At 42.3% G+C, this 27,402-nt stretch overlaps 1 protein-coding gene across 1 annotated transcript; it reads right to left on the bottom strand.

Annotated features, from left to right (window-relative positions):
* Nucleotides 1-1,620: 1,620 nt before the first annotated feature.
* On the bottom strand, nt 1,621-26,360 carry LOC147683425 (C-C motif chemokine 26-like). Its single transcript, XM_086943858.1, has 4 exons — nt 26,233-26,360; nt 21,565-21,685; nt 7,787-7,864; nt 1,621-4,420 (listed from the first exon to the last, which is right to left on the bottom strand). Exons 1-4 carry the CDS (start codon nt 26,351-26,353, stop codon nt 4,384-4,386), a joined length of 357 nt encoding a protein of 118 aa, XP_086799984.1. The 5' UTR covers nt 26,354-26,360; the 3' UTR covers nt 1,621-4,383.
* Nucleotides 26,361-27,402: the final 1,042 nt, after the last annotated feature.

Raw genomic sequence — 27,402 nt, 5'->3', positions numbered from 1 at the left:
CGTTATGCTACATGACCCATTGATGTCGAGATACATCTTAGGGAGACTCCACGTACTGACACCTTTTATCCTCCCTCCTGAAAATGCTTAGTTAGGGATGTCACCTTAGTGCTACAGTAGGGACATATTAAGGCTTTTTACATACCAACCCTCGATGTGGGGAAACTTGGACTCATGCTACCTGATTTTTTGTATTCTACTTCTTGAATTAATTGTATTACTGATGTTACATCATTTAAACTGGATGTGCAGATTTGGCTTCATTCTGGTTCCTTTGTACTTTTATACTCTCGTGTTGAGGTTTCTTTATGTTCAGCTGTTTTTGGCCTTATGATAAATTAACTAACCTTGAGTAGTTGTCCCTGAATTATTATGTATCAATGGAAATTGTTAACAAGTTGATTGTTTAGTTAACAACTCTTCTCCCCTTTACACTTTCATGCTGTGGAAAATAACCAATGAATTGTAATTCTAGAACAGGTCTAGAACCTATGGGCCTGGCCCTCTCACTGGCAGCACCAGACTCAGCCATGGAGAGCTGTCAGATGTTACTCTATACTTGACTAGTGCAGAAGGTTTGGTGTTATACATGACCTGAACCATTTAGGAAGACCATGGTGGGTGTCGAATGGTGGAGCGGGTGGAGGAGACGCCTTCCACACAGATCACTCCTGGCTATTCTCGCTTTCAGTTCCTAAATCTCTTTGGTCATTTTTCATGCTGGGAACATGCTGAGCTTCTCCTCCTCTACAATATCTCTTTCTGCAGGGCCAGGCACACTCATTCATTCTCCCAACAGTCAGGTAAGCTTCTAGGCTCTACACAGACCCTCAGATCCTCCAGCACAAAGGTCAGACTGCAAATGACACCCCCTCACCTCTAGGAAACTCGCTGTCATCATATCTAATCAGACAGCAGTCCTTCCAATATTCCGCGGAGAACTCCTCCCTTGGCCCTGAAGAACCAGGAACTGGAACAAAGTGGGGTGGTATGGATTTCACATTTTCGTACCAGGTATGAGAATTCACTGTCTAAGGTTTCAGAAACAGTTTGGGGTGGGTCTTTATCAAAAGTAATTTTGCTGGTGTTCTTTGTGCTATGTGATGTCTCTTGCAGCAGGTAGCAATGATGTTGATTCGAAGCAGGAAATCAGGAGTCACCAAAACAAGGGCACAATGAAGCATGAGATCTTTGCACCTGGCAGTCATAGGCCTTCTTGAAGCAGTAATCAGGGGTATCAAAATGACAGACCTAGATTCCCGTGCACTCCCTAGTTTTGTGTGATACCAGAGAGAAATAAGGAGAGATATCAGACTCACGTGAAGGCAGCCTCCCCACCACGCAGGGAACATTCCCGCCCCATTATCCTAACATAATACTCAGTACTGAGCTCTATCTAGAGTCAGACTTTGCACTGGACAGTTTGCTTGCCTTATTCTATGCCTATACCCAAATTGTGCTGCAATTTCTCTTTAGAACTCAATGCTTGTGCAGTTGTATTTGTAATTAAATGCTGAAATAGTTGATTTTTTACTTTATTTCATTTTCCAAGTAGCGTTTCAGGCTCTATTCTGTGTGACGGGCACTAATTTTATAAAACTCGTAAAAATAAAGAAATGTAATAAAATATTTTTATTTACTTTAAAAAGAATGATAGCATGAAAACTGAGATATAAACAATACATACTGAAATATCAATAACAAACTCGAAGCAGTACGTTTTCCCTAGCACTAGTTTGTGGTTAATTATAAACAAGATAAATACACAACAATTGATTTATTAAATGCTGAAATATAGGAAGAATTTGGAAAATGAATGTAGTATAGTATGCAGTTTCTAACTGATTCACAATTATTGGGGAGACACTGTTAAAGTAACACTGGTCAGTCAAGGATGCTCAATTCTAAAATAATTTAATAATTAAAAAAAAAACCTTGCACAGAAAGCGGCAAAGTATGATACCACGGGTTACCCAGCAGCACACTGATTTTTTTTTTTGTTGCCATTGAAAGACTTGAATACGCTTCCACCAGTGACAATTTCATTCTGATTTTAACACAATTCTATTGGTAAAGTGTGTGGTGATTTTCTTTTTTTACACACTTGCAATAGGCAATTCAAAGGACATATTAATTTGCAGAAATTCGATGGCCCACTTTGCGTGATGCTTCAGGGCACAAGTCCTAAAAAAAGAAATGGGGGCACTAACCAGGTTAGGCAGTATGTAAGTGAACCGTGACATTGCACGTGCCATAAAAGGAAGTGACATCACTGGATGTGACATTACAAGAAGTGACATCAGATATTAACACATCGTACATGTTTATCGGGTATATCATGAGTACATTTAAGCACATTAAGAGATTTAACAAATGAAATTTGGCATTGGATTGTGCCAAAAAAGCTGGCGCAATCCAGAAAGAAATTGGCAACAAGGAGAAGCATGGCAGTAGTTCTGTCTGCTTAATTGGTTTCAAAGTCTGCATTTTAAAATATTTAATGGGCTAAGGCATGTGCTGCAGAAGTGCCCAGTAAATCTCCGGGAATAAAAATAATGGTGATATAACTCTGGAGGTTAATGTGTTTGTTGGAGAGATCTGTGTTTTGTGAAGTCCCAGATTTGAATCAAAGTAGCATAGCAGGTTAATGTGTCTCCTGCAAAATACACCATGCAACATGCAGATGACAGATTTTTATTTTATGTAGATAGTAAAGTGGATTACTGACTTTAACACAGAGATATTTTTATTACCTGCAGTTCATATAAACTGTAATCCTTGTAATATAACACAGTGAGCTGTTGAGGACATGCAACTTTGACACCTTGTAACCCTGTCTCATGTAACTCATCTTGTACATTGATTTACACATGTATATGATTTATTGTCAATGTATAATGTGTATGTTACATAAAGAGCTCCGACCCACTGCATTGGGTTGCACAGAGCTATAAAAGAAATAAAATCATGGTATTTAAATTGTTATTTGTATAAATACTGGGACAGACTGACACACCAGACATTATTACAGTGCATGCATCTCTTATATACAAGGACTGAACAACGGCAAAAGCACGCCTCTCTTAAGCACCTGTGAAGAGAGAACAAGCTGTGTGCCTTTGCACTGCATTTCTTCACAAAACTTTTGTTGTGTTTCTTGGACACATTTTCCTTTCGAGCTTGATGGCACCGATGATGAGAACAGGGCAATCCTGGCAAGTACCTGCCAGGTTTCCGTAGGTGGTGCGCCCGTGAGGTGCCATCTCGCTCTCACACACTTTTCTTAGGTTTCTGATATTATCACTTGACACTGAGTGTGTATATTTGTGTTGTCTCGTAACTGGATGTTTACTGTCAGGGAATGGGCGTTTCTTAAAGGGAGGCACATCATTAGGATACACTGGCTACCCTGGTAATTGATGGATGGGGAGTAAGCGTTGCAAATACTATGCAACACACAGTATATCCTTAAAAGAGATGAATGTATTAATGCCTACCAGGTCTAGGTCTTTTGTGTATTAGACCTTTTCAGGGTGCCAAATCAGTTTGTGCTGTTTTGTGTGAGGTTTTGCTTTAAGTGAGTTGAGTTACTGTGGAGTGAGTTGAACAAACTGTCAAAGGTTTTGATATGAATTCAAATCAACTAAGATAGTCTGACTGGACTTTTTGTCAAAAATTAACGTCTAGAGAAAGCGGTATTAATGAGTAGAAATGCATTGATTCACCCCAGAGCTAATGGATTGCACGTGTGCGTCACTACACAGCATACTTCCAATGCATTTGACACTTCTTCAGTTGTTTACACATAGGAATTTGTACAGCCTGGACATGCCTTCAGTACAAATCCAACATGGAACATATCCTGATGTCTTTTATTGGATGCCAACGGTGTATGTATCACATTAATAAATGTTCCTTCATTAGTAGAAAGGGCTGTCAGCAAAATAGGGCCTCAAATTCCCACCAGCCAATGAGTGGCTGTGGGAGTGGCTTGGAAAGTCACACACCTGAGTTAGCAAGGTATCTGCTTGACTCAAGATCAGATGCTTTTTTTGGTGAGGTTCAGACAAAAAAAAACGGATTCATGTTTATCTAGGGGCATTTTGAACGTTTCATTGATGTTCTGATATGAATTTCCTTGTAGGCTTTCATTTAAGTGCAAAGTAATGTCCTCGATTTGGCAAAAGACTCAAATACTTAAAAACAAGGAACATTTTGAAATTGCCCATAAAGTTAAGACAAGTTCAAGTTGCTTTAAAATGATAGGAAAGGTCAGTAGCTAGTCATCCTGACACCATCACTGACAGCACAAATATCAGGGTGTGACTGGTTGAGAACAGAAAAGTCACAGTTCTTTGGAGAAATATTCTTTACACAAGCAGATCATCTTCTTGGCCCATTACTTTTCTGTTTTCTGTTCCTATGGGGAAAATAGAGCAAATATTAGAAATGGTATAGCTCAGTACAAAGGAATAGTGCTAGTCATTAAATCAATTTAGGAAATACATAAGTCAATTAAAACGTTATTTGATTTCAAAAAGCAAATCAGAAAAGTACATATTTCATTAAAAAAGACATTTCATATCACTCTAAGAATCATAAATTAACATGATACACACCAACTAAGAAACATGTAATATAATAACATACATTAAGATTCTCTAAAAACTGCAAATGTAATAATGCTGGCTTATCTTGTTTAAAATTCAAGGGTAAAAGAAGGGGACGAATATACTTGTGTTGTAAACTTGCCCACCTTGGACAGATAAGAGTAATATGTAAGGTGTCTAATGCAGCACCCATATCACATGAACAGTTTGGGGAACCAGAGGGACTATGCCACCCCTCTAGGAGTAAGGAAACATGTTAAACAGAAAATATGTTTAAAATCTTCTACGCAAAACTTGCATGTCTATCGTAAGATACAGTTCTAGTTTACTCGGGGAGGACACCATCCCATGATGGATACATGCACTTTTAATCAAAACACCTTTATCCCTTTCCCCCTTCCTATGTGCCACAAAAGCCGACTTGACCCAGGCTACATCTGCCTTTTTAATCACTACACAATTGAGATTTACCCAGCGCCTCAAGAAAATACATAATTTGCAGTTAGATTGAATAGTAAAACTCTACCGCAAAAACAGTATGTCCGGGTGTCATTGTGACAAAGAGCAAGAGTCATATGACGCTCAACCAGTCTAAGGGGTCCATTAGGATGGCGGACGGATCGCCACCGCCATGCAGGCGGTGGCGATCCGTCCGCCATCCTTGCCCATCCGCCACCTTTCTTCCCCCCGCCATATTACAATGGCGGGGGGACCGTGGCAGAGGGGAAGACCGTCTGCCGCTTTTCCACCACGGTCGCCTTGCCACCCGCTGCGGAAAAGGCCTGATATGGTGGCGGTGTCTATCAGACACCGCCAGCCATATTAGGATGGCCTGGGAGGAATGCCTTTCCGTGGTGGCAATGCTGCCACGAAAATGCATACAGTTCCTGCTTTGGGGGCCCATTGCGGGCACCCAGGGTGAAGGGGGGGTGGGGGTGCACATGAGGGGGAACCTATGCTTTAAGCACCGTCCGCCACAATGTTAAAAATGCGGGATGCACCCGCCACTGGGGCGGGTGCATCCTAATTGGGGGCACGGTTCCTCCGCCCTTGTGGCGGATGGTACCGGCCCCCGACAGGATGGCGGACGGACTTTGTCCGTCCGCCATCCTAATGGACCCCAATGTTAGGTTCCTTGCAAACATGTGCATGTGACAACTTTTCTGAGCAAGACCTATTGCACTTTGGTTTTTTGTGGTTTTTATACTGAGCTGCGAGTTAAATATATCCTACCACTTTCAAGAGATTGCCAATTTGCACAAGTTAGGCCAGCATTGATTTACTAACAAATGCTTTCCTCCCCACTTGTTTGTTATGGGGTTGCACATTTCTTATCAAGGGCAATTTGTAAAAGAAACAATATGGGGGGCTAATAATTATGACTGGGTTGTTAGAACATGTCTTTTATCATGACATTATTTTAATCTTTTGTATTTAATTAAAAATGTACGTGCTTTTATGTAAAATGTACTTTTATGACCAGAACTTGGTCGAATAAAGATTCTATTGACTTGAATTGACTCAGCCAGTCAACAATTGAATTAATTTTTTTAAGTGCTTGCATATCAAAAAGTCTTCAAGGTTCTGTATGATATAAAAATGACTGCTACAACTAGAGGTGAAAACATAGGAGGAAGAGAAGGAAGAAAAGCAATTTTGCAAAATGAAATCCCCCATGATGAAATAAAAAGCAAAAATAAATTACAAATTGGGACTCTGCTATTTAATATCAGGCAGGCAGGGCCCGAAGAAGTACAAGGGAATGTCTTGCCAAATCTTGCACAGAGACCCAAAAATTTGAATACTACATCTGACATCGATTTGATATTGATCACTGTCAGATCCTTATTGGGGAAAATGGTGGAGATGACAAGTTCAATGTATCAAATCAATGTCACCCTTGCAAATCCTATGTTGTTATAAAGTGACAGTCCTTGAAAGGGTGTTAAAGTAAAACGCAATGTATCTAAGTGATACTGTGAATTGCAAATGCCCTTGATCCAGAGCATGGAAAGAGCGAGACAAAAGGTCATTCAATGCTACATGAAACACACAAGAAGATGTATCAATGGATTGCAACTGGTCTTCTGGTCGTTAAGAATTGAGGGGCTTATTTACAAGCCCCCGTGCCGCCGGTGCGTCACTTTTAACATGGGACAAAGTGACTTGTAAATAAGCCCCTGAAAGTTTACCAACTTCCTGTGTTAGTACACATTTAGAAATTAACCCCTTCCATGCCCCTGGTGCTGCGAACGGTCGTTGGCCGACGCAGCTCCGCCCACCCTTTAGAACGCCCGCACCGCAGCGGAATTGCAGCTGCGATTAAGGCTTCAAAACCTGTTTGTGCAGTACATTGTCCACTGTAGAAAGCAGAAAACAAACTTAATGACCGCTGCATGCTCCCCCAATGTTCTTTCACAACGCAAAACTATTTTTTGTAGTTGGTTCTTTCATTTCAGATGGTACAGCTCAGAAACTGTGAGTAAGGTTTGCCTCTTTCTGAGTTGTGTTGGGCTGTCTAGAGACAAAGCACTAAGGGCCTAAATATGAATGGCACATCATTTTTAACATGGGAAAGTGACATAAATAAACCCCTGGGTGTGGGAATACCATTAGATTCTATGGAGCAGCAGTTTTTTTTAATGATGTTATCTGTAAGAGGTCCTCCTGCCACTGCAAGGGGCCAAACAATAATCCAGATGCTACCAATCACTGGGAAATGTACAGCTTCAGCAGTCAAAAAAGAGAAATTAGGGTGCAACACAAGTGAGTTTTTATTTTGAACTCCGAAAATTGAAATACATTCTTCTTGGAAATTGTTTCCTTCTTTTCTAATTGTGCTTCTATTTTATGTTTGCTCTGTTTCTTCTCTTTCATTTCTTTGTCTTTTTTTTGTCTTTTCATTCTTAAAGCAACTCGTGAATGGAAAGAATAATTTTCAGTTAGTGCAAAGTCCACTCCTCTCTCAGATCTCACAGCAAATCACACCCCTGTCTCCAATAATTCTCTTGATTCGCTTATCATGTTTAGTGACTCATATATACATCACCCCAACTCATGTATCACCACCTCTCTCTATTCGGCTTCACACCTTCTACCCTCCAGTTTATTCTTTTTCTGTCCCACAGTTTTCCCCATATTTTTCTTCCTCGCCCTGCTCTTTTCATGTCACTTACTTGAGATTTTGAATGGCCTTTTCTGCCCAAGGGGCTTTTGGATGTGTGCAGAAGGCTCCATTTCTTTCTGTGACGAATCTACAAGGAAACACATTTTACAGATTCAAGATTTCAGAAACGTTTTATGGGGCATTTTTTAGATAACAAAATGTTTGCAAACACAAATGTCTCTCATCTTAGCTTGGTAGGTTGCCCTGTGTCATTGATAATAATAATAAAAACAATCCAGTGGCTTGCCACAGTCAAGACAGTATAAGACTGAAGATGAAGAAGAGACAAAAAGAAAAAACACAAGACAACAGGCCATATCTATCTGTGCTCTCAAAGTCTGGAACAACACCCCTGTTTCTATCACGACCGCCCGAACCCTGCTCCAAGTTAGGAAAGCGCTAAAGACCCTCCTCTCTAAAGGACACTACATCACCACAAAGTAACAATCCACTTCCGCTCTCAAAACTCAGCTACCCCTTAAATCCTGTTGCCTGTATCTTTGCTTTTTGACTCTGCAGCATTCTGTTTCCATTTACGGTACACACATTTAAAAAAAAAATAAAAGCATATTTCGTTGGGGTTTGTAGTAACATACAGCCAGATGTATCAATGTCCCGATTTGCGAGTCCTTAATAGCGATCATTAAGGAATCGCAATTAAGGACTTGAAAATCGGGATTCATGAAGAAATCGCAAAATAAAATGCGATTCCTACAGCCTCCTTATTTGCGATTAGCAAATTGCTAATCGCAAATAAGGAATAACTCCCCATTCATTCATATGGGCCTAAAGGCCCATAGGAATGAATAGGGAGTTATTCCTTATTTGCGATTAGCAGTTTGCTAATCGCAAATAAGGATGCGATTTCAAGGGTGCCAGGGGTGTCCAAAGGACACCCTGTAGCACCCCTGAAATGTCAATGTAGACTGATGTTGTGCACACACATGTCCAAAGGACATGTGTGTGTGTAACATCCAACTTAGAAAAATGCACTAAAATGCATTTTTCTAAGTTTTCGCTATTTACCACGAAGTCTGACTAGCATCCTTGAAGCGATACGAAGCATCATCTGACATGCATTGGTCCACTGCAAATAAGACAAGGAGAGCAACTATTGCCTAGTCTGTTGCAGATTGACAGCCAGCACAGGTACACTGAAGAGCAATGATCAGCAAACAAGTAGAACTGTCAGTAGAGAAATGATCAGATAGCAAACACATCTGTGCTACACAAATACTACCTACATGTGGAGTAGTGTGGCTCACTGGTTAGAGGCAGCAGAGGTCGGCCCGAGAGGGTTCAATTCCCAATGCGGCACGGTGTTGGGCCAATGCCAGCAGGCTCGATAAATCTCGCTTTCGGTGCTACTCTAATCATGGGTCCTACTCAGCAACTCTGGGCAATAGCTTGCTTAATCTCCACAAACGGCCCCATCAACGCCGGGGATGCCTCGCTTCACCTTAGGGGTGCCCAATAGGGACCATCTCACAGGGAAAGCCAGGACAGGTTCCCCAGCGTTACACAGCGCCAGGATACCTACGGGTAGCAGTGAGCTTTACAAGATCAAATACACATTTTTTACATACATAAATAGTGAAACAAACACAGATGTACAAGCCCTGGCGGTGCCATTAAGTTGAGCTATTTTAAACGTGAGTGGTTCTTTATTCATTGGTGAATTTGTGTATGTTGGTGTGTGGATAAGTAATCGAGGAATGTGATAAACCAGGAGTTCCCAATCTGTGCGCCGCAGCACCCCTGTGCGCCATCGAAACTAGCCTGGGGAGCCGCGCACCAAGCAAACAGTTTGTGAACCACTGCATGGATCTCGCTGCAAAAAATAAAAGCTTAGCTGTGGAAAAAATAGTTTCGCTCAAAAAGGCAATCATATAGATTCATCAAAGTAAAATCGGCTCGCAAAGGGCCAGATTCTGAGAATCCGCCCCTTTGCGAGCACTATTTTTGCATTTGGGATTCATCATCCCAAATGCAAAAATCGCAATTACAGAACTCGCTAAATTGCGAACAATCGTATTTAAGGAATCTCAATTAGAGATTCCTTAAATGCTATTCATGAACCTTTTAAAAATTGCGAATTCGCAATATGGGGCCGCTATTTACCGCGAAGTGTAACTTTGTGGTAAATAGCGAAAACTTAGAAAAATGCACTTTAGTGCATTTTTCTAAGTTGTATGTTACACACACACATGTCCTTTGGACATGTGTGTGCGCAACACCTGTGTACATTTGCATTTCAGGGGTGCTACAGGGTGTCCTTTGGAAACCCTGGCACCCTTGAAATCGCATCCTTATTTGCGATTCGCTAATTGCTAATCGCAAATAAGGATTGACTCCCCATTCATTCCTATGGGCCTTTAGGCCCATAGGAATGAATAGGAAATTGCATCCTTATTTGCGATTAGCAATTTGCGAATCGCAAATAAGGAAGCAGTAGAAATCGCAAAAATATTGCGATTTCTACATGCATCCCGTTTTGCGAGTCTGTAATAGCGATTCCTTAATGATCGCTAATACAGACTCGCAAAAGGGGACTTTGATGCATTTTTCTAAGTTGTATGTTACACACACACATGTCCTTTGGACATGTGTGTGCGCAACACCTGTGTACATTTGCATTTCAGGGGTGCTACAGGGTGTCCTTTGGAAACCCTGGCACCCTTGAAATCGCATCCTTATTTGCGATTCGCTAATTGCTAATCGCAAATAAGGATTGACTCCCCATTCATTCCTATGGGCCAGGCCCATAGGAATGAATAGGAAATTGCATCCTTATTTGCGATTAGCAATTTGCGAATCTCAAATAAGGAAGCAGTAGAAATCGCAAAAATATTGCGATTTCTACATGCATCCCGTTTTGCGAGTCTGTAATAGCGATTCCTTAATGATCGCTAATACAGACTCGCAAAAGGGGACTTTGATGAATCTATATGAATGTCTTTGAACAAAGCGCAGGCAGCTTCGACTTCACTTCAGACACTTGCTGAACCAGGAAGCGTTTACTTCCAGCGTGATGTGCATAACCAGCGCCAAGTCCACGTTCACTACACTCCTCACTGAGGTATGCAGTATGTTTATTCTCTCTCTGTCTGCCAGAGCTGTTTACCTCGTGCCGAGGTGTGCTATGGGGGACAAGGTAGAGGGGAATGCAGGTTTTGGAATCTGCTAAAACCACTATGTTCTTAGGAAATGTGTGTTTTTTTAAATCTTCTGTTTCTTTTCCACTGAACAGCAGGTGGAACCGCTTGTTAATCTGACTATAAAATTCACTTCCATACATGCCAATATCTGCGAAGAGATAAGAGGGAGGTTTCGATAAAATCCCGGGAAGGTATTGTCTCTGTTGGGCTTTTATTGAACAGGGGGATCTTTTTGGTCGGGGGAAATTAAAAACAGTGTGATTGTTGGGTTAAACAGTGTCCCACCATAATCAGGAGTGCTGGAAAGAATGGTGGTTCTGTTATTTTACTTCTGGCCTTTAACATTAAAATAAATGTTTAAATTGCCTGCATATGCTCAGTGGGTGTATCATGTTTGTTGCTGAGGATTGGCAGGGATTTGCATTCAATTTCATTCCGTGATATGCAGAGTATGATGCAAGATGCTGCCATTGAAGAAGATGCTTTCATAGCGTAATCGCATGGGGTAAGGCTTCAAGGCCTGGAGTTTAAAAGTAGAAGAGGTTAGGTGAGTATTTGTTGCTGATAAAGGAAGTGCTTGATTACTGCACCAGTACGGTGACACAATAAATGCTACACAGGGCATTTAAAGGTGTTTGGCATTTGTTTTTTGTGGCTGGCCTTCCTACATATCATGGTAAATAAGTAGCATGTTAAAACGCATCGGCTGCAAGCTATTTCCTTAGCTGTTGTATTGGGATATAATGGGATGAAAGTGACAGTGACTTTGTATGGGTGGGTTTTCTGAGTGTATTGCACAGTGACAGGGCACAGTGACAGGATAAGCCACAGGAGGGGCGTGGGGAGGAGTGAAAACTAAATCTTTAACCCCTTCGCCGCTGGGCTAATTCCCCCACGGTGCGGGGTGAGGGGGGCCGCGCACGGCGCCGTGGTGCTGAGGACGAGCCCAGGCTCGTCATGCAGCACGGTGCTCGTGTTCTCATGACGAGCCTGGGCTCGTCATGAACCCGTCCACGCAAAGGAACGCTCAGCACAGCGGGGGAATTAGCCCCGCGTGTGAGCCTTCCATGGCTCATGACGAGCCCAGGCTCATCATGAGCACACGAGCACCGTGCTGCATGACGAGCCTGGGCTCGTCATCGGCACGGAAGGGGTTAAAGGAGAGCAGCTCTAAAACCACTCCTATGGAAAGGCAGACTCGATAATTTCACTCAAAAACATTTGCATAAACATCCTTCCATGATTCCAGCATCTGGCACACAAAACAGTTTACCAGCAGCCATAACATGTAGCACCCAAGCATATACCTTTTAGAATTAAGTATTGTTAAGGGTGGGGCCTAGCATCAAGCATTCCTTCACAGCTCCCTTATCTAAGAACCCGGTATCCCTCCAATAAGTCAGTGACACTCCATGGGGCTCTGCAGTGGATAAGATAGGATTACATTTGTGAATATAATAGCATCATCCCAATTATTTTCAGGAAGAAAAACTGAAGTACCCCTGAGGCCAGGCTTACATTTCTTCACACGCCAAGAAAAGAGACATAACGGGGAGCCGCAGCTAACAGCCAATAGGTCAAAGGAGCAATGGGTCGAAAAAGTTTGGGAACCACTGTATCAGCAATTAACAGTTAAATGGATGAGAGACTACTGATAAACTGTTGAGTGCATGAATGGATTCATGACTGAGTGAATGGATGGGTAAAGAGAGCTACACCAATTCTAATGGCGGAAGTTCTTACAACAGTAGTGCAACTGTAGAAACAGTTTTATAAAAACACAAAGAAGTACAATAATATGCCACTGCAAGCTCTGCAGCAGGGCTTGACAGCAGCATACCAAGAACACTCCATTAAAAGCATTATACCCGTGCAAGCATAACCACAACAGCGGGCACAATTCTACCATGATTGCCTGCAATAAGACAAGATTTACTGCTATGGCACTAGTAAATGCATAATCATGAGTGGGAATCACTGTGCCATGAATGCACACCATATGAAAGAATTACCACCATTGTGCATATTCAGATTTTAATCATCATTCAGTAATCTTTAGTGCATGTTTAGACCAACAAAATCAGACATTAATCTTAACTGCATGTTTTGTTTTGCCTTTTCAATCAGTAAGCCTTAGAACATTTAGAAATGTGCACTGTTATTCACTTATACTTAGTGCTGATGGAAGCAGCAAAAGAAACTAAGTCATCTTTATTCTTCTCGTTCATCGACTATACTGCTGCATTTGATCACGTGGACCATAACAAACTTTGGCTGAAACTGGACAATTGGGGAATACCTAAATGCTTATTAGACGTCCTAATACTGCTCCACTCAAACACCTGGATTAAAATCAAACTTGGGACTGGAACACACCTCTCAAAGCCCAACAGGACAACAAAAGGATTAAAACAGGGGTGCCTACCCGCGCCCATTTTATTCAACTTCTTCCTAGCGATCTACCTGGGCAACTCGATAAATGTCCCAATCATGCAACGAAATTAGGGAAAATTACCCTTTCCAACCTGTTATATGCGGATGACCTGTTTCTGACAAGTCGGACCCCAACGGGCCTCCAAAACCTCCTGAACACAATTCATGCTTTTTCAGCAAAGAATGCACTACAAATAAACTTCAATAAGTCAAAGGTTATGGCTGTGAATTACAGGAAAAAAAAGAATCCCCGCTGGCACTTGAATGGCCAAAAAGTTGACCGGGTTACCACATATAAGTACCTGGGAGTAATCCTGGGAGTAATCCTGGACTCAAGTAATACCTCTAGGGTGCAGCTCAACTCCTTGCGAGGGTAGGCCACAATGACCTATTTGGCACTAAAATCACTAAAGGCCAAACTACCTGACCTTACACTCAAACCTCTCCTTGAAATTTTGCGTGCCAAACTACAACCGACTCTTACCTATGGGAGCGAATCACACCATGGTAAGGATGCAGCATTGCTGGACACACTCATAGCTAACTCATACAGGGCTATTTTGAATCTTCCCAAATATGTCTCCCCTGCTCAGATTTGACTAGAATTCAGTATCCTGAAACAAACTTTAGAAAGGCGGAGTGTGTATACAACAAGCTGGCATAAGATTCGCAATGCAGAGGCTGGATCTTTATGTGCAAATGTATGGGAAGAGTTACTTCGGCATCGCAACTCCCCGCCGAGAGCCTACTTATATGAATCCCTTAAAGTTCTAGGCTTGACCGAATCTGGGAAACATCAATAGATCTCTTGTCTTTTAAAAAAGTATCCCAAAAATCGGCACATATCATTTCAGCGATTGTAGACAAGAAGGACCCAGCAAATAGAGCGCATGGATGGCTAACGCTGGGTGATTATGGAAAAATGCAGTCACAAGCATACCTCAACATTGGCATGAACATAAAAGTTAAAGAAAAATTCTTAAAACTACACCTTGGCGTAATTCCCATACTCCCACATCTTCCCCCTTGGGAGAGAAACAACCCTTCACAACAGTGTTGCCTGTGCAAAACTGGCAAGGAGGACATTGTTCATGTGATTTGCATCTGTCCTAGCTTAAAGGACTTGAGCTACAACCTCCTACATCCATCTTTCAATCTACTTGCCGTTCGGACCTGTAGGCAGGCAGTCAAATTGTGCTTTTCCACCAGCAACACTAAATTGAACTGCCAAGTCGTGAAGTTCTTCGACTTAACAAGAAAGAGACTCAACAACGCCGGATGAACTTTTAAATCCCTTGAGGATAATCATGAACTGTTTCCAACAAATCTGTAATTTTATGTATTCCAATTTGTCAAGTTCAAGTACAAATGGCTTCTTTTAACAATGATTTTATCAGAGGTTTTACAATTTTGTAAAGATTTTAATTAATCATGTACAAATAAAAACATTACTTACTTACTTACTTACTTAGTGCATATTCAGCTTTTCAACACTACTCATTCATCTTGAATATTTGTTTATGTCCTTGCTATCTACCTGTTAATCGATATTTTCATCATTACTTAGAAGACTCGGCAGAGTGGGTATATATATACCATTACTCATTAAACTAGTGCATGCTCATATTCTCACCATCATGCAGTAATCGTTAGTACACGCTGAGATTTTAACCTCCACTCATTATTCCTCAGTACATGCCCATATTTGGACCAGTACTCAATAATACTACCACTTTCAATTTGCAAACATTTAAACAAAAACAATAGATTTGCTAATAATATCATGCCATTTTCATATGCAAATGACAAAGGGTCTCATTTAGAGTTGTAATTAACTGAAAATCCTCACATTTCTGGAGGAAAATCTAAATAAGGAGTAGAATCCACCTGCTGGATTTCCTCCTGCATTTGCACAGTACTGTGGAGTCAATGTGGGCGTTGGCTTCCTTTGTATTTAGAGCTTGCTGAAGAATTTGGACTACTTTAAGTTTCTGCTAAACACTAAATGAGGCTTATAGTGTTTATTCTGATGGCACTACACCCCTCCTTCTCCAAAATGGATTATTTCTTAATTAAGGTTCCTCTGAAGTCAGCAGAAAGGGTGCAGTACTTCAGGTCATCAGTAGTGGATCTGCTGAAATCAACAACAAGGATGCAGCACTGAAGGTCTATTGGCATCTTATGTTTTGAAATGGTGGGAACTCCCAGCACCTGGCTTTGTGGGACATCGACTGCCCCCTCCTGTTGATATTATGAATCCGTATTTGTGCCTGTGTACTGGACTGATGTGTCTACTCCTCCCTGTGTGTGCTGCATCCTCCATACTACCTAGCATCTGTCCTGTATGTCTCCCCTCTGCTAGTCTCAGTATATCCCACAATGGAATATTTCCTTCGCAGATCATTGGCAGATGTACATTTTTGTACTACAATTAATTGTTGTGCTTTATTAACAGCGCAGTGGTGCCAGTGACGTTTAGGAAGCCATCAAGCACTGAACCAGTATTTGTAATTCCGACAGCTGTAGCTGGCCTACATTCAAGTTTTATCTCAAGCAGCCCAAATGTCTCTATGAAGGGAAATGTAGTATCTGTATTTTTTTGTCTGAAATTTGCCTTAGGGTGTCTACAGCATTCTAGTTGCCTGTGTTTCAAGTCATTCGGCTGTTTCAGGCAGTGTACTTGGTTTTACAATGTGTGTTTTTTTTTCTTTGCTTCAAGTTGGTATTCCAAGGAAAATGCACAGCTATTATCAACCACCTCGTTGCGAAAGAATCGTTGGGAGCCGGTATGAAATAGGAGACCTACATACTTGCCATTCATTGCACGTTTTGATGTTGAGCGAAAGAAAGGTCTTTTATTCAGATTATTGTGTAGGACTTTTATTACGTTTATTGGGCATGGACTTTAATTCAGTTTATTGGGTATGGACAGACTGTTTTTGACCATCAGCCAAAATGCAGACCTTCACCAGGTTCTACAGTGGGAATTCAAATGGATTTGTAGAAGCTTTGGAACATCTCAAATGACACTTCACTGAAGAATCTCTTATTGCCATGGAAAGAAGCACATTTTATATAAGATATCGAGAGCAAATGGAGTACTATGTTGTTTCTCTTCGAATTCTGAATTTGATAGTACTATTAATCAATATGTTAGAAATCAAATAGCTCATCGTTGCTACTTGAAGGAAATTGGAGATTGAGTTTCAAGCCACAGACATCCTTCTGTCAAGGAGACTATAGATATTGTGAAAAGTGTGGAATGATCAGTATGATCTGTCAAGAAGTGGTCTAAGGGAAGACAATTGTCTGTTTGCTTGGTTAGAAACAAGCAAGTTCAAAAAGAAGGTGATGCAAATGGTAAAGAGAAAGAAAAAATTGTATTGACGACTTCCGGAAAGGTGGAATGTTTCTCTTGTGGTTTGAAGGAATTCCATCTGTGATAATAAGAACGATGCAGCTGTAGGGAAATAGTGCTTTAAATGGAACAAACGTGTTCATTTCTTGAACGTGTGTGAGAGCGGTCAGAAGAAAGTCAAAGAGAATCAAGATATTGAGAATGATATGATGACAAAATAAATTTAGTTGTGAGTTTTTCTGAATATAAAGTAGTTAAGAAGTTGAATGGAGAGAAATCAAATTGTGCTGATGAGGAACTGTTCATTCCGCAAGAAATGTTCCATTTGTGTTGATAGAAGGTGGTTCAATTGTCAGCAGATTCAGGTTCACCTTTTACCATAATTTGGTATACCTTTTTTTGAGGAAAATCTCACTCTGTCTGTGTATTAGAAGCTCCTCCCCTTTCCCCTTCCCAGACAGTGCCTTTCTCTTGTCTTTTGGGAGCTATCTGAAGGTGATGAATGGGGAGAAGGGAGAGGACCTTTCTTCTCTTCCTTTTTTCTTGTCTGCTCATGTCCTCTTCTCTTTGATGCTAGGCTCCTCAGCTGGAGCAGGTGCAGAGATGCACCAGAACACTGGAATGAGATCAGGTGGTATTCTGTTTCCACCGTGAAGGCCGGAACTAGACAGTTGAGATTTGGCTAATGGTCTTCAGTTTGTGAGTGTGAGCATCAGAGTGGAAGCGGTGGCTTCAAACCTTTCTCCCTCTTCTTTGAAGCTGGTCCACATGTAATATGGTGACCGCTGTCAGTATTTGGGACTGGCCTCTTGTACTCAAGTGGGATTTGTGAGTTATAGGGGGAGTTCAACAGAATGTCATTCTATCATTCAAGCCTCTTTGTATGGGCTTAATTGAATGACAGCCCTAGGCACTGTTCTGCATTTCTTCAGATGTCACTCCTTGACTCTATGAAACTGGGTGGTTTGTAGTTAGAGAGCCTTGTAAGAGGAGCCGGACAGTTGCGGGACAGGGCGGATCTGGTTGTTGAACAGCATTTGGGTGTCTGAAGTGATGCCGGTGAATGACTGTTCCTGGCAATGTGCTCTATTTCTTGCCACTTTAAGCCTTTACCGGACTCGTTGGAAGCCTTCTCTGATGCGGTCACATTGAAAACTCAAAAAATTTACAAGTGTATTGGAAATCGATTTAATCTGGATTCCATGGCGGAAATCATAGAGAGCATTCCTATGTAGATCAAGAGACTTTCGCTCTTCTTCATTTAATACAGTGATATTGTGGCATATAAGAATCATTCTTTGCCCCCAATCAACGCCACGATTTAAAGTGTTGCGGTCGTCTCAAATCCAAATAGATGTACATTCAAGAAATCTAAAGGGTCATCAATTGTATATAGAACTTTTCTGTCCTGATGATGGTCTTGTGAAAACCTTCAAAACGACCGAAACGTCGACTACTTCAGTCCATCTCTGCATATTTTGAGCTTTTGCCATACTTTGATTTTCTTCTGATTATTGGGTTGAAATCATTGTTTATATGTTTGAGCAGTCTGGACTTAATGTTTAGATATGTTAAAGGAAGATACTACCAGTACCTTGAATATCTAAATAATATCCATGTATGTACCCTGCTTGATTTGAATAATAACTTTCAGATAACACAAAATCCTGTTTTTTTCGTTTTTTCATTCATTGTACATAATGTGTTAGTGTGGTAACACTTTTTGTTCTGATTTTACTGGACTTCTTCTCCAAGAAATAAATAAATCTAAGACAGCCACTGATCGATCTCAGACTTAGGTACCCTGATGATTTAATACAGGTCCTAATGGTGCTGTAAAATAGTTAATAAACAAAACCCCTTGCTGGCCAACTCTTTTTTAATTAACCTTGCCCTAGCACGCAAGGGTATATTGGGTTGCTCACCTATATATTCAATCAACTTTAAGGTGGGGTGGGGTTACTGCTTTCTTTTCTTCAGACTGGGCATTGCATGTCAGAGTGGGCTTTGGGCCTTGCATTGCAGAATACCTAGTAGTAGCAGTTGCAAACTGGTGGTCAGTTTGCAAGGCCAGGTTTTGTTCTGTTTTCCTTTCACCAACTAGGCTGGGCAGCATTGCTTTGGGTGGTGGCCCTCCGTCTCAGAGCAGAAACACCAGAGCGGGAAGGTGAGTAGGGCCAGTCTCTTTGAACGGGGAGGTACCTGCTTGCTTGTACCTCTTCCTTTCTGTTACCCAGACTCATGCTGCCTCTCTTTTGGCGGGCTTCTTCTACTTGCTTCTCTCCCTCCGCCATGCAAGAACTCACTCCTGTACCCTTCCCCTCAAACCCCCAGGAAATCCCCCTTACTCCCTATACTCTGGCACTTCCACTCACTTCCTTCCAAAAGCCTCCCAGGGCACACCCGTCCCTCACTTGTTCCTCTCAGTGGTGCCAATCAGGAGAAGAAGCCATCAATCATGGGAGAGGAGTGACAGAAGCAGAACTTTTGGAAGGCAGCCGTGAGAGGAAAGTATTTTTTAAAAATTAATGTTGATGCTGTGTGTGTGCGTGTGTGTGTCACTCAGTCAGTCAAATATTCTTTATTTGGGTTTCCACAACCATAAAAGAAGACATTGAATTCACATATTAATAGACGATATAGAAATTCCTTATAAACATTTGGATTTAGCTAAATATATTCAACGAAGCAGATCACGGATCTGCAATACTAAATATGAATACATATCTGATACATTAAAACTGGATAAACAGTCAGCAAAGGATAAGCAAAATACTGTATGTATCTAAAACAAATCACATTAAAATTAATAGAATTAAAAAGAAGAAAGTGTGTGTGTATGTGCATGCATAGTGCAGGTATAGAGTGTGTGCGCGCACTTGTGTGCACATGTGCATGTCTGTCTGTGGGCATGTGTGAATGTATGAGGCGCATGTAACTTTGATGCCATTGCTCAGCCTGGTAACATGCTACATGCTGGCCTTGGCACAATGGTGGTAAGCATTGGGTAGTTATGAGCATTCGTTCAATGGTAACCACCCAGAGTAAAAAAAAAATCCTGAGTTGATGAATGTAATTCCTTGTATGTCTCTCTGGTATTATGATGCTTATCTCTGACCTAATGCCTATTCTGACAGACCATTCTGTGTATCGTTGGCACGAAGGTGCCCGCCAAGGGCATTAAGGCAATCCCGGCAGTATTGTGGTCATTCTTGACATTTAGCTGACACCCACTGCACAATGACCTCCAACTGTGGCACAATATCCACATAGGCACAATGCTGGTAATTCCCACAATCCAATGGACATCTATGGCATTGTTATGGTTCTGACGGTAGGGTGACCATACTTGCCATATCATGGGAATGCCCTGCACAATCCTGGTAATTCTTGAAATGGGCAACTATGGCACCCACACCTTCTATAATGCTCGCCCTTGCATTATGGTGGTGATTTATGACATCATGTGGCCACCCACGACATGTTAGTGACACCGAAGCATAATGCTGGTTGTGGCTTAATGGTGTACATTCCTGCCATATTATGGGCAGCCATGGCATGAAGGTACCATGGAACAAATGTAATCATTGTGAATACATTAAAGTTCAAGCACCCTCATAGAAGAGGGGAGCCAATCCTACTGTCCACGCGTAAAGTATATGCTATTCTACCTACTTATCAAACCTCCATAAAATGTAGGATAGGTGGGTTTTTCCAAGTGCTGAAATGTGGGGAAGAGGGCTTAGCAAGGCGAGACATATTGCGTTTGTAAGTTGAGTGGAGAAGTGTGGCTCAATGATTAGAGCGGCAGACCCTGATGCAGAGGTCTAGCCTGGGACCAGGGTTCAATTCCCTGCCTCGGTGGGTCTTGGGCTCAAATTCCACGGACCTGATAATTCTCGCCTCGGTGCCTATTCCAATCATGGAGTCCCACTCGGCAACTCTGGGTAATAGCTTGCTTAATCACCACAACGGCCCCCACAACGCTAAGGATGCCTGGCCTCCACCTTGGGGGTGCCCAGGAATGGATGCCTCACAGGTAAAGCCAGGATGGGTTCCACAGCGGTATTCGTACAAGCGCCTTGAGACCCTTGCGGGTGAGTAGTGCGCTATACAAGTATCAGTTTACATTTACATTACATAAGTTGTGTCTTCTACCCATTTCCAGACCCAATCAGATAAGCTCTGAGAGACGCGAGAGACTTTAGGAACTTCCATGTTAACTTTTAGCAGCAGGGAGCCAGGGGGGGGGGGTCTGGTGGCAGCAAAGATGTGGGCTGTCCACAGCAGGTAACATTCTGATGCACTCTGCAGATTCTAGAATTCTACAGACGGAGACACTGTGAAAAAATCCTACCTGGGGCCCTTTTTAAGTTGGGTTGAATCTTAAAAGTAGAACCCAGGACTTTAGGCCTGATCAATTGTATGAGCGTTGTTTTGAGAAAGAGGTGTTTGAAAGCAGGAGTTTTAGATCTGGATAACATTAGCTGAATTTACAATCGAAACTGCATTTCATGCGGGTTTTTTTGTTCAAAGTATGTGACATTTTTGTAAGAATGCAGAATTGGTGAAACATTGTAAGCTTGTTTTGGTTTCATTCTGTAATTTTAAGTACAATTCGAACTGCATATCGATAAAGGTAAGTTAGTGTAGCTGCTGTCCAGTTTCACTTGCACAACACAGATTGAAGACCTTTTTTTGAGCGATGTGGAACACTCTACAAGCAAAAGTTTTTCTGGCATCTACTTTGAGGATTGAAGTCAAAACTTTCTGCATCGTAGACTCAATGAGACAAACTACTTTTTACGGTTTTTCCTAAATGATATTGCGAATACTTACATGTAGGCCGCAATACATGGCCCCAAGTGGCTTTGCCTTTTGTAGTCTGTAATGGTATAAGGAATCCTGGACTTGGAAACAGACTTGCAGCAGCTAGTGGTCACTTTAGTAGGTCTGCGATCTGTGAATGGAAAGAGAACACATCACCATGTAACCTTATCCATGTGCACCCCAAGCTGAGAGAAGATCAAATTATGTGGCAGAGTTGACTCAGTTATGCGGCAAGAAAAGGCAAATTATGCAGGGTAGTGCTGCACAGTTTGTGACGCTTTTACTTCACTATTTTGTCATTTCTTTCACTGTTTAAACTGCCTTAGCAAAGGTTTCACCTCGCTAGTATCAGGTTAACACTCAAATAGAGCTATGAGATGCTGAGTGGTGCCCATTCAACCATCGAGAAAACCTTCCCCTGCGATGCAACACATTTTCGGCATTTTAGCAAGTTTTTGATTTTTTTGAGTCAGAAGCAATTTTTATGATAAAATCTGCAAATCACGCAACAAATGATGGATTGTGTGGCAAATGTGGCAAATCCACAACTGAGCTTTAAAAATGGTGATTCACACACTATTGAACTGAGCTGCTGTGAATCATTCAGTAACTTAAGTGCCTGTCAATTTTCTCTATGATGCCCTGCCTTCTAGGATCGTGCTTTTATGTTCATCCGTTACAGATTGCACCATGTATGACTGTAAACTATAACAAAGGGCACTGGAATTAAGATAATGTAATTCTACAAGTGTAGATTTTTTTTATGTTCAAAGAATTTGAATTAATTTTTGCAGACAGAGTGTGGATTTACTGTGCATAACACACGAACTACAATTTGCAGATCTCGACAAATTCAAGCAATTTCTAACTCAAAAAATGAAAAGTTATTTTTAAAGAGTGCAGCTTTCTCTACCGCTCTATCTCATTCTACAACCTTGAGTAGAAGTCCTGTGCACACATATAAACATTCTCGGTCCTTCTGTTGGAACCAGATGAGTAAGACAAAAAAAAGTAACTGAGGTCGAAATCCAGCGACTTTAAATGTTAGTTTATAGTTCAATCTTGATCAGTACAAATGACATACAACTAGCCGACACGTGTTTCGTCACATCGTGTGTAGGATGTGACTCTTCAGGGCTGTTGGATTCTACGGGTAGAAAAATGGCGCGCAGGTCACATGCTCATTTCACATACATTCACCACTGCACACACTCACTGCTGCAAGCACTCAATGTACCAGTCAATCTCTCGCTCACAGCTCCCAGCACTCACTGTGTCAGTCAGTCTTTCACTCACAGCTGCGTGCACACTCACTGTCAGCCAGTCTCTCACTCACTGTTGCCAGCACTCACTGTGTCAGTCTCTCAGTCATGATCATAATCATAATAGATTGTACTCAATCTATCAAAATAGACCGTAAAAGTACAAAAAAAGGACAAATATTACAATAAAATAAATACCAATATAATTTCCAGTATATTATTAAAATGCTTCATAAAATAATGATATTAAATCTTCCATCGCACCCCTGTCGAAGACATCCTAGTAATAGTTTTACATTTCGAGCTAAGGTCTGAAGGGAGGGGGAAAAACAAACACCTCAACTAGGGGTCTCCTATACAGACATAACTATTACAATTCTCTTAAAATCATCAATAGTCATTTGAAACGATGTACAGTATCTCAGTCACTGTTGCCAGCACTCACTGTGTCAGTCAATTTACCGGTCACTGCTGCAAGCACCGCCTGTGTCAGTCAGTCTCTCAGTGACTGTTGCATGCACTCACTGTGTCAGTCAGTCTCTCACTCGCTGTTGCCAGCACTCACTGTGTCAGACAGTCTCTCACTTACTGCTGCCCGGACTCACTGTGCCAGTCTCTCACTCACTGTTGCCAGCACTCACTGTGTCAGTCAATTTACCGGTCACTGCTGCAAGCACCGCCTGAGTCAGTCAGTCTCTCAGTGACTGTTGCATGCACTCACTGTGTCAGTCAGTCTTTCACTCGCTGTTGCCAGCACTCACTGTGTCAGTCTCTCACTTACTGCTGCCCGCACTCACTGTGCCAGTCTCTCACTCACTGTTGCCAGCACTCACTGGGTTAGTCAATTTACTGGTCACTGCTGCAAGCACCGCCTGTATCAGTCAGTCTCCCTGTAACTGTTGCATGCACTCACTGTGTCAGTCAGTCTCTCACTCACTGTTGCCAGCACTCACTGTGTCAGACAGTCTCTCACTTACTGCTGCCCGCACTCACTGTGCCAGTCTCTCACTCACTGTTGCCAGCACTCACTGGGTCAGTCAATTTACTGGTCACTGCTGCAAGCACCGCCTGTGTCAGTCAGTCTCTCTGTAACTGTTGCATGCACTCACTGTGTCAGTCAGTCTCTCACTCGCTGTTTCCAGCACTCACTGTGTCAGACAGCCTCTCACTTACTGCTGCCCGCACTCACTGTGCCAGTCTCTCACTCACTGTTGCCAGCACTCACTGGGTCAGTCAATTTACTGGTCACTGCTGCAAGCACCGCCTGTATCAGTCAGTCTCCCTGTAACTGTTGCATGCACTCACTGTGTCAGTCAGTCTCTCACTTACTGCTGCCCGCACTCACTGTGCCAGTCTCTCACTCACTGTTGCCAGCACTCACTGGGTCAGTCAATTTACTGGTCACTGCTGCAAGCACCGCCTGTGTCAGTCAGTCTCTCTGTAACTGTTGCATGCACTCACTGTGTCAGTCAGTCTCTCACTCGCTGTTTCCAGCACTCACTGTGTCAGACAGCCTCTCACTTACTGCTGCCCGCACTCACTGTGCCAGTCTCTCACTCACTGTTGCCTGCACTCACTGTGTCAGTCAATTTACTGGTCACTGCTGCAAGCACCGCCTGTGTCAGTCAGTCTCTCAGTGACTGTTGCATGCACTCACTGTGTCAGTCAGTCTCTCACTCGCTGTTGCCAGCACTCACTGTGTCAGACAGTCTCTCACTTACTGCTGCCTGCACTCACTGTGCCAGTCTCTCACTCACTGTTGCCAGCACTCACTGGGTCAGTCAATTTACCGGTCACTGCTGCAAGCACCGCCTGTGTCAGTCAGTCTCTCTGTAACTGTTGCATGCACTCACTGTGTCAGTCAGTCTCTCACTCACTGTTGCCAGCACTCACTGTGTCAGTCTCTCACTTACTGCTGTCAGCACTCGCTGTGTCAGTCTCTCACTTACTGCTGCCAGCACCTACTGTGTCAGTCTCTCACTTACAGCTGCATGCACCCTCTGCTGTAGTCATTTCCTCACTACTGCTAACTCTGTAACATCCATTCACTATTCATTCATATAATCCTCTACTCACACATCAGTACCGCAGACATTCTCTTCTTTACACTCACAGCTTTAGTGGCCTTCCACTTCTTCCAGTCTGTACTCATTTACTCTTGTACTCTAACTCATTCTTATACTTAGTAATTCATTCACTTCTCCGCTCATTCACTCCTGTACTCTGATGCATTATTTCTCCTGCTCACTTGTTCAGGGCTACACTCATTTAAATCTGTACTTCAATGCAGTCTTCCCGGTATTCACGCACTTACTGAAAAACTCATTTACTCCTTTATGCCCAAGATTTTATTTGTGAACCCGGTGCTGTTTCATTAACTATTGCGCGCATTCACTTCATTCTTTCCTGCACTCATACACTCAGTGCTGCACTCATTCTCTCAAGTAAGTTCACTCCTTCCTTCCTGTACTGTGTAACAGTATACAAGCACAAACTCTCCCATACACGTGTTCTTGTCATCAGGAGCTGCGCTACTATCTGCATAGGTGGATCACAGTCACAAATGAGTGAGCACATTTATCCATCTGTGCCCTCACTCACCCATCCATCCACCAATTGACTCATATTCACACCCACCCAAAAAGACACACTACAATCACTAGTTAATGCAGAAACACTTATAGATTTAAAAGGCCAAACCTATTGGCTTTACCAATGTTTGTTGCTTAAAGTTTCAGCCTGGCCAAAGCCTTTCCCCTCCGGAGTGCAAACACACACATCCAATGCACCCGCGATTCAGTAACATTTTTCTATACCCCCTTTCTCATTAGAATTGGCCATCACTACAGGGACATCTTAAAAATGTTGGGGGCCCTGGGCCAAAGATATTTTGGGGGTCCCTGTTCAGAACAGCTTCGAACTTACAGTACAAGTTAGGCTCTATCACGCCCTCTTTAGCCAGGTCACTGACACTGCACAGACACATTCCCCCAAATATTAAATGTGTTTACAGACTGTGAGATTTGTTTTCAATATTGTACCACAGCAGCCATTCACTAATATTAATGCAAATATTCTGTTACACCCTCCCGTTTTTCATATGTGAGGTACTTTGTATCTAAGAGATCTTTTTTTATGGCTGTTGTATGAAACATGAACACAACATTTCTCTGCAAAATGTCAGTAATAGACTCTACACATCACACACATTAAAAATAAATTAAATAAAAACTGTATTTGGAACACTGTTTAAGAATTATTCAAGGCCATCAGGGCAAGACTCGCTGCAGAACAGAGCCTGAAAGGCTGAGGCCCTGAGTCAGAGCAAACTTTGCGAATGCGTTAAAACGTCTCTGCATCACTGGCAAACACCAGCTCAAATTAAGCATTGCACTGTGCACATCAAATTACTTACAATCGTCGGCCGTTGCAGTCATCAGACAAAACAGCAGCACTGCGCACACCCCCAGCGTGGTCCTGTTCAGCAGCATTGTCCGCGGTCCGTCCGTCCAGCAAGAAAGCGGGCAGGGGAGCATGCAGGCTATATAAGACTGCTCACCTGTGCGCTGGCCGCGACACCTCCTCCTCCTCTCTCGGCAATAGGGGTGGAAACACACTACGTCTTCCTGTCGCACACAGACCACCGACAAAGGAAACTACTCGGAATGGAAATAAAAATCCGGACTTAAAATAGTTGAATGGCTGCTCAGTTTCCTTATCGCGGCCTGCGCGCTCACACCTCCTCTCCCTTCCACCCATGGAGTGTGAACTGCGTGGCACTGCCGTTAGTACAGTAACGTGCAATGAGCAGAGGTAATAATATATAAGTGTGCAGGGCAAAGAGAGGATGTGGCTCAACGACTAGAGCGGCCCCCTTTGAAGCTGGGGAAACGGTTCGGGTCTGCATGGAGGCTAAAACGTCCTGTGATTCTGGGCAAATCACTTACAGCTAGATTCATCAAGCATTTTTGCGGGCGCAAACGGGGCGAATCGCTGAATTCGGCCGTTTGCGCCCGCAAAAATGGCATTTGGAATTCATCAAGTGTCATGAACTCGCAATTTGAAAAATCGCAAAAAATTGCGATTTTTCAAATTGCGATCGCATTTAAGGAATCTCAATTTGAGATTCCTTAAATGCTATTCATGAACCATTAAAAACTTGCGATTTCGCTATTTTTTGCCGCTATTTACAGCAAAGTCTGACTTCGTGGTAAACAGCGAAAACTGAGAAAATGCACTTTTGTGCATTTTTCTCAGTTGTATGTTACACACACACATGTCCTTTGGACATGTGTGCGCGCAACATAAGTCTAAATTTACATTTCAGGGGTGCTACAGGGTGTCCTTTGGACACCCCTGGCACCCTTGAAATCGCATCCTTATTTGCGATTAGCAAATTGATAATCGCAAATAAGGAATAACTCCCCATTCATTGAATGGGGAGTTATTCCTTATTTGCGATTAGCAATTTTCTAATCGCAAATAAGGAATGTGTAGGAATCTCAATTTATTTAGCGATTCCTATATGAATCCCGTTTTGCAAGTCCTTAATAGCGATTCCTTAATAATCGCTATTAAGGACTCG

This window comes from Lissotriton vulgaris, chromosome 11 (assembly GCF_964263255.1).
Source record: "Lissotriton vulgaris chromosome 11, aLisVul1.2, whole genome shotgun sequence".
Taxonomy (NCBI): Eukaryota; Metazoa; Chordata; class Amphibia; order Caudata; family Salamandridae; genus Lissotriton; species Lissotriton vulgaris.
This window is presented reverse-complemented; position numbering and strand designations above follow the sequence as displayed.

Coding starts and splice junctions, on each gene's coding strand:
- LOC147683425 (XM_086943858.1), bottom strand. CDS start 26,353: ATGCTCCCCTGCCCGCTTTCTTGCTGGACGGACGGACCGCGGACAATG. Junction 21,686..26,232: donor GACTGCAACGGCCGACGATT/GTAAGTAATTTG, acceptor TTCCATTCACAG/ATCGCAGACCTACTAAAGTG. Junction 7,865..21,564: donor CCATGTATTGCGGCCTACAT/GTAAGTATTCGC, acceptor GTTTCCTTGTAG/ATTCGTCACAGAAAGAAATG.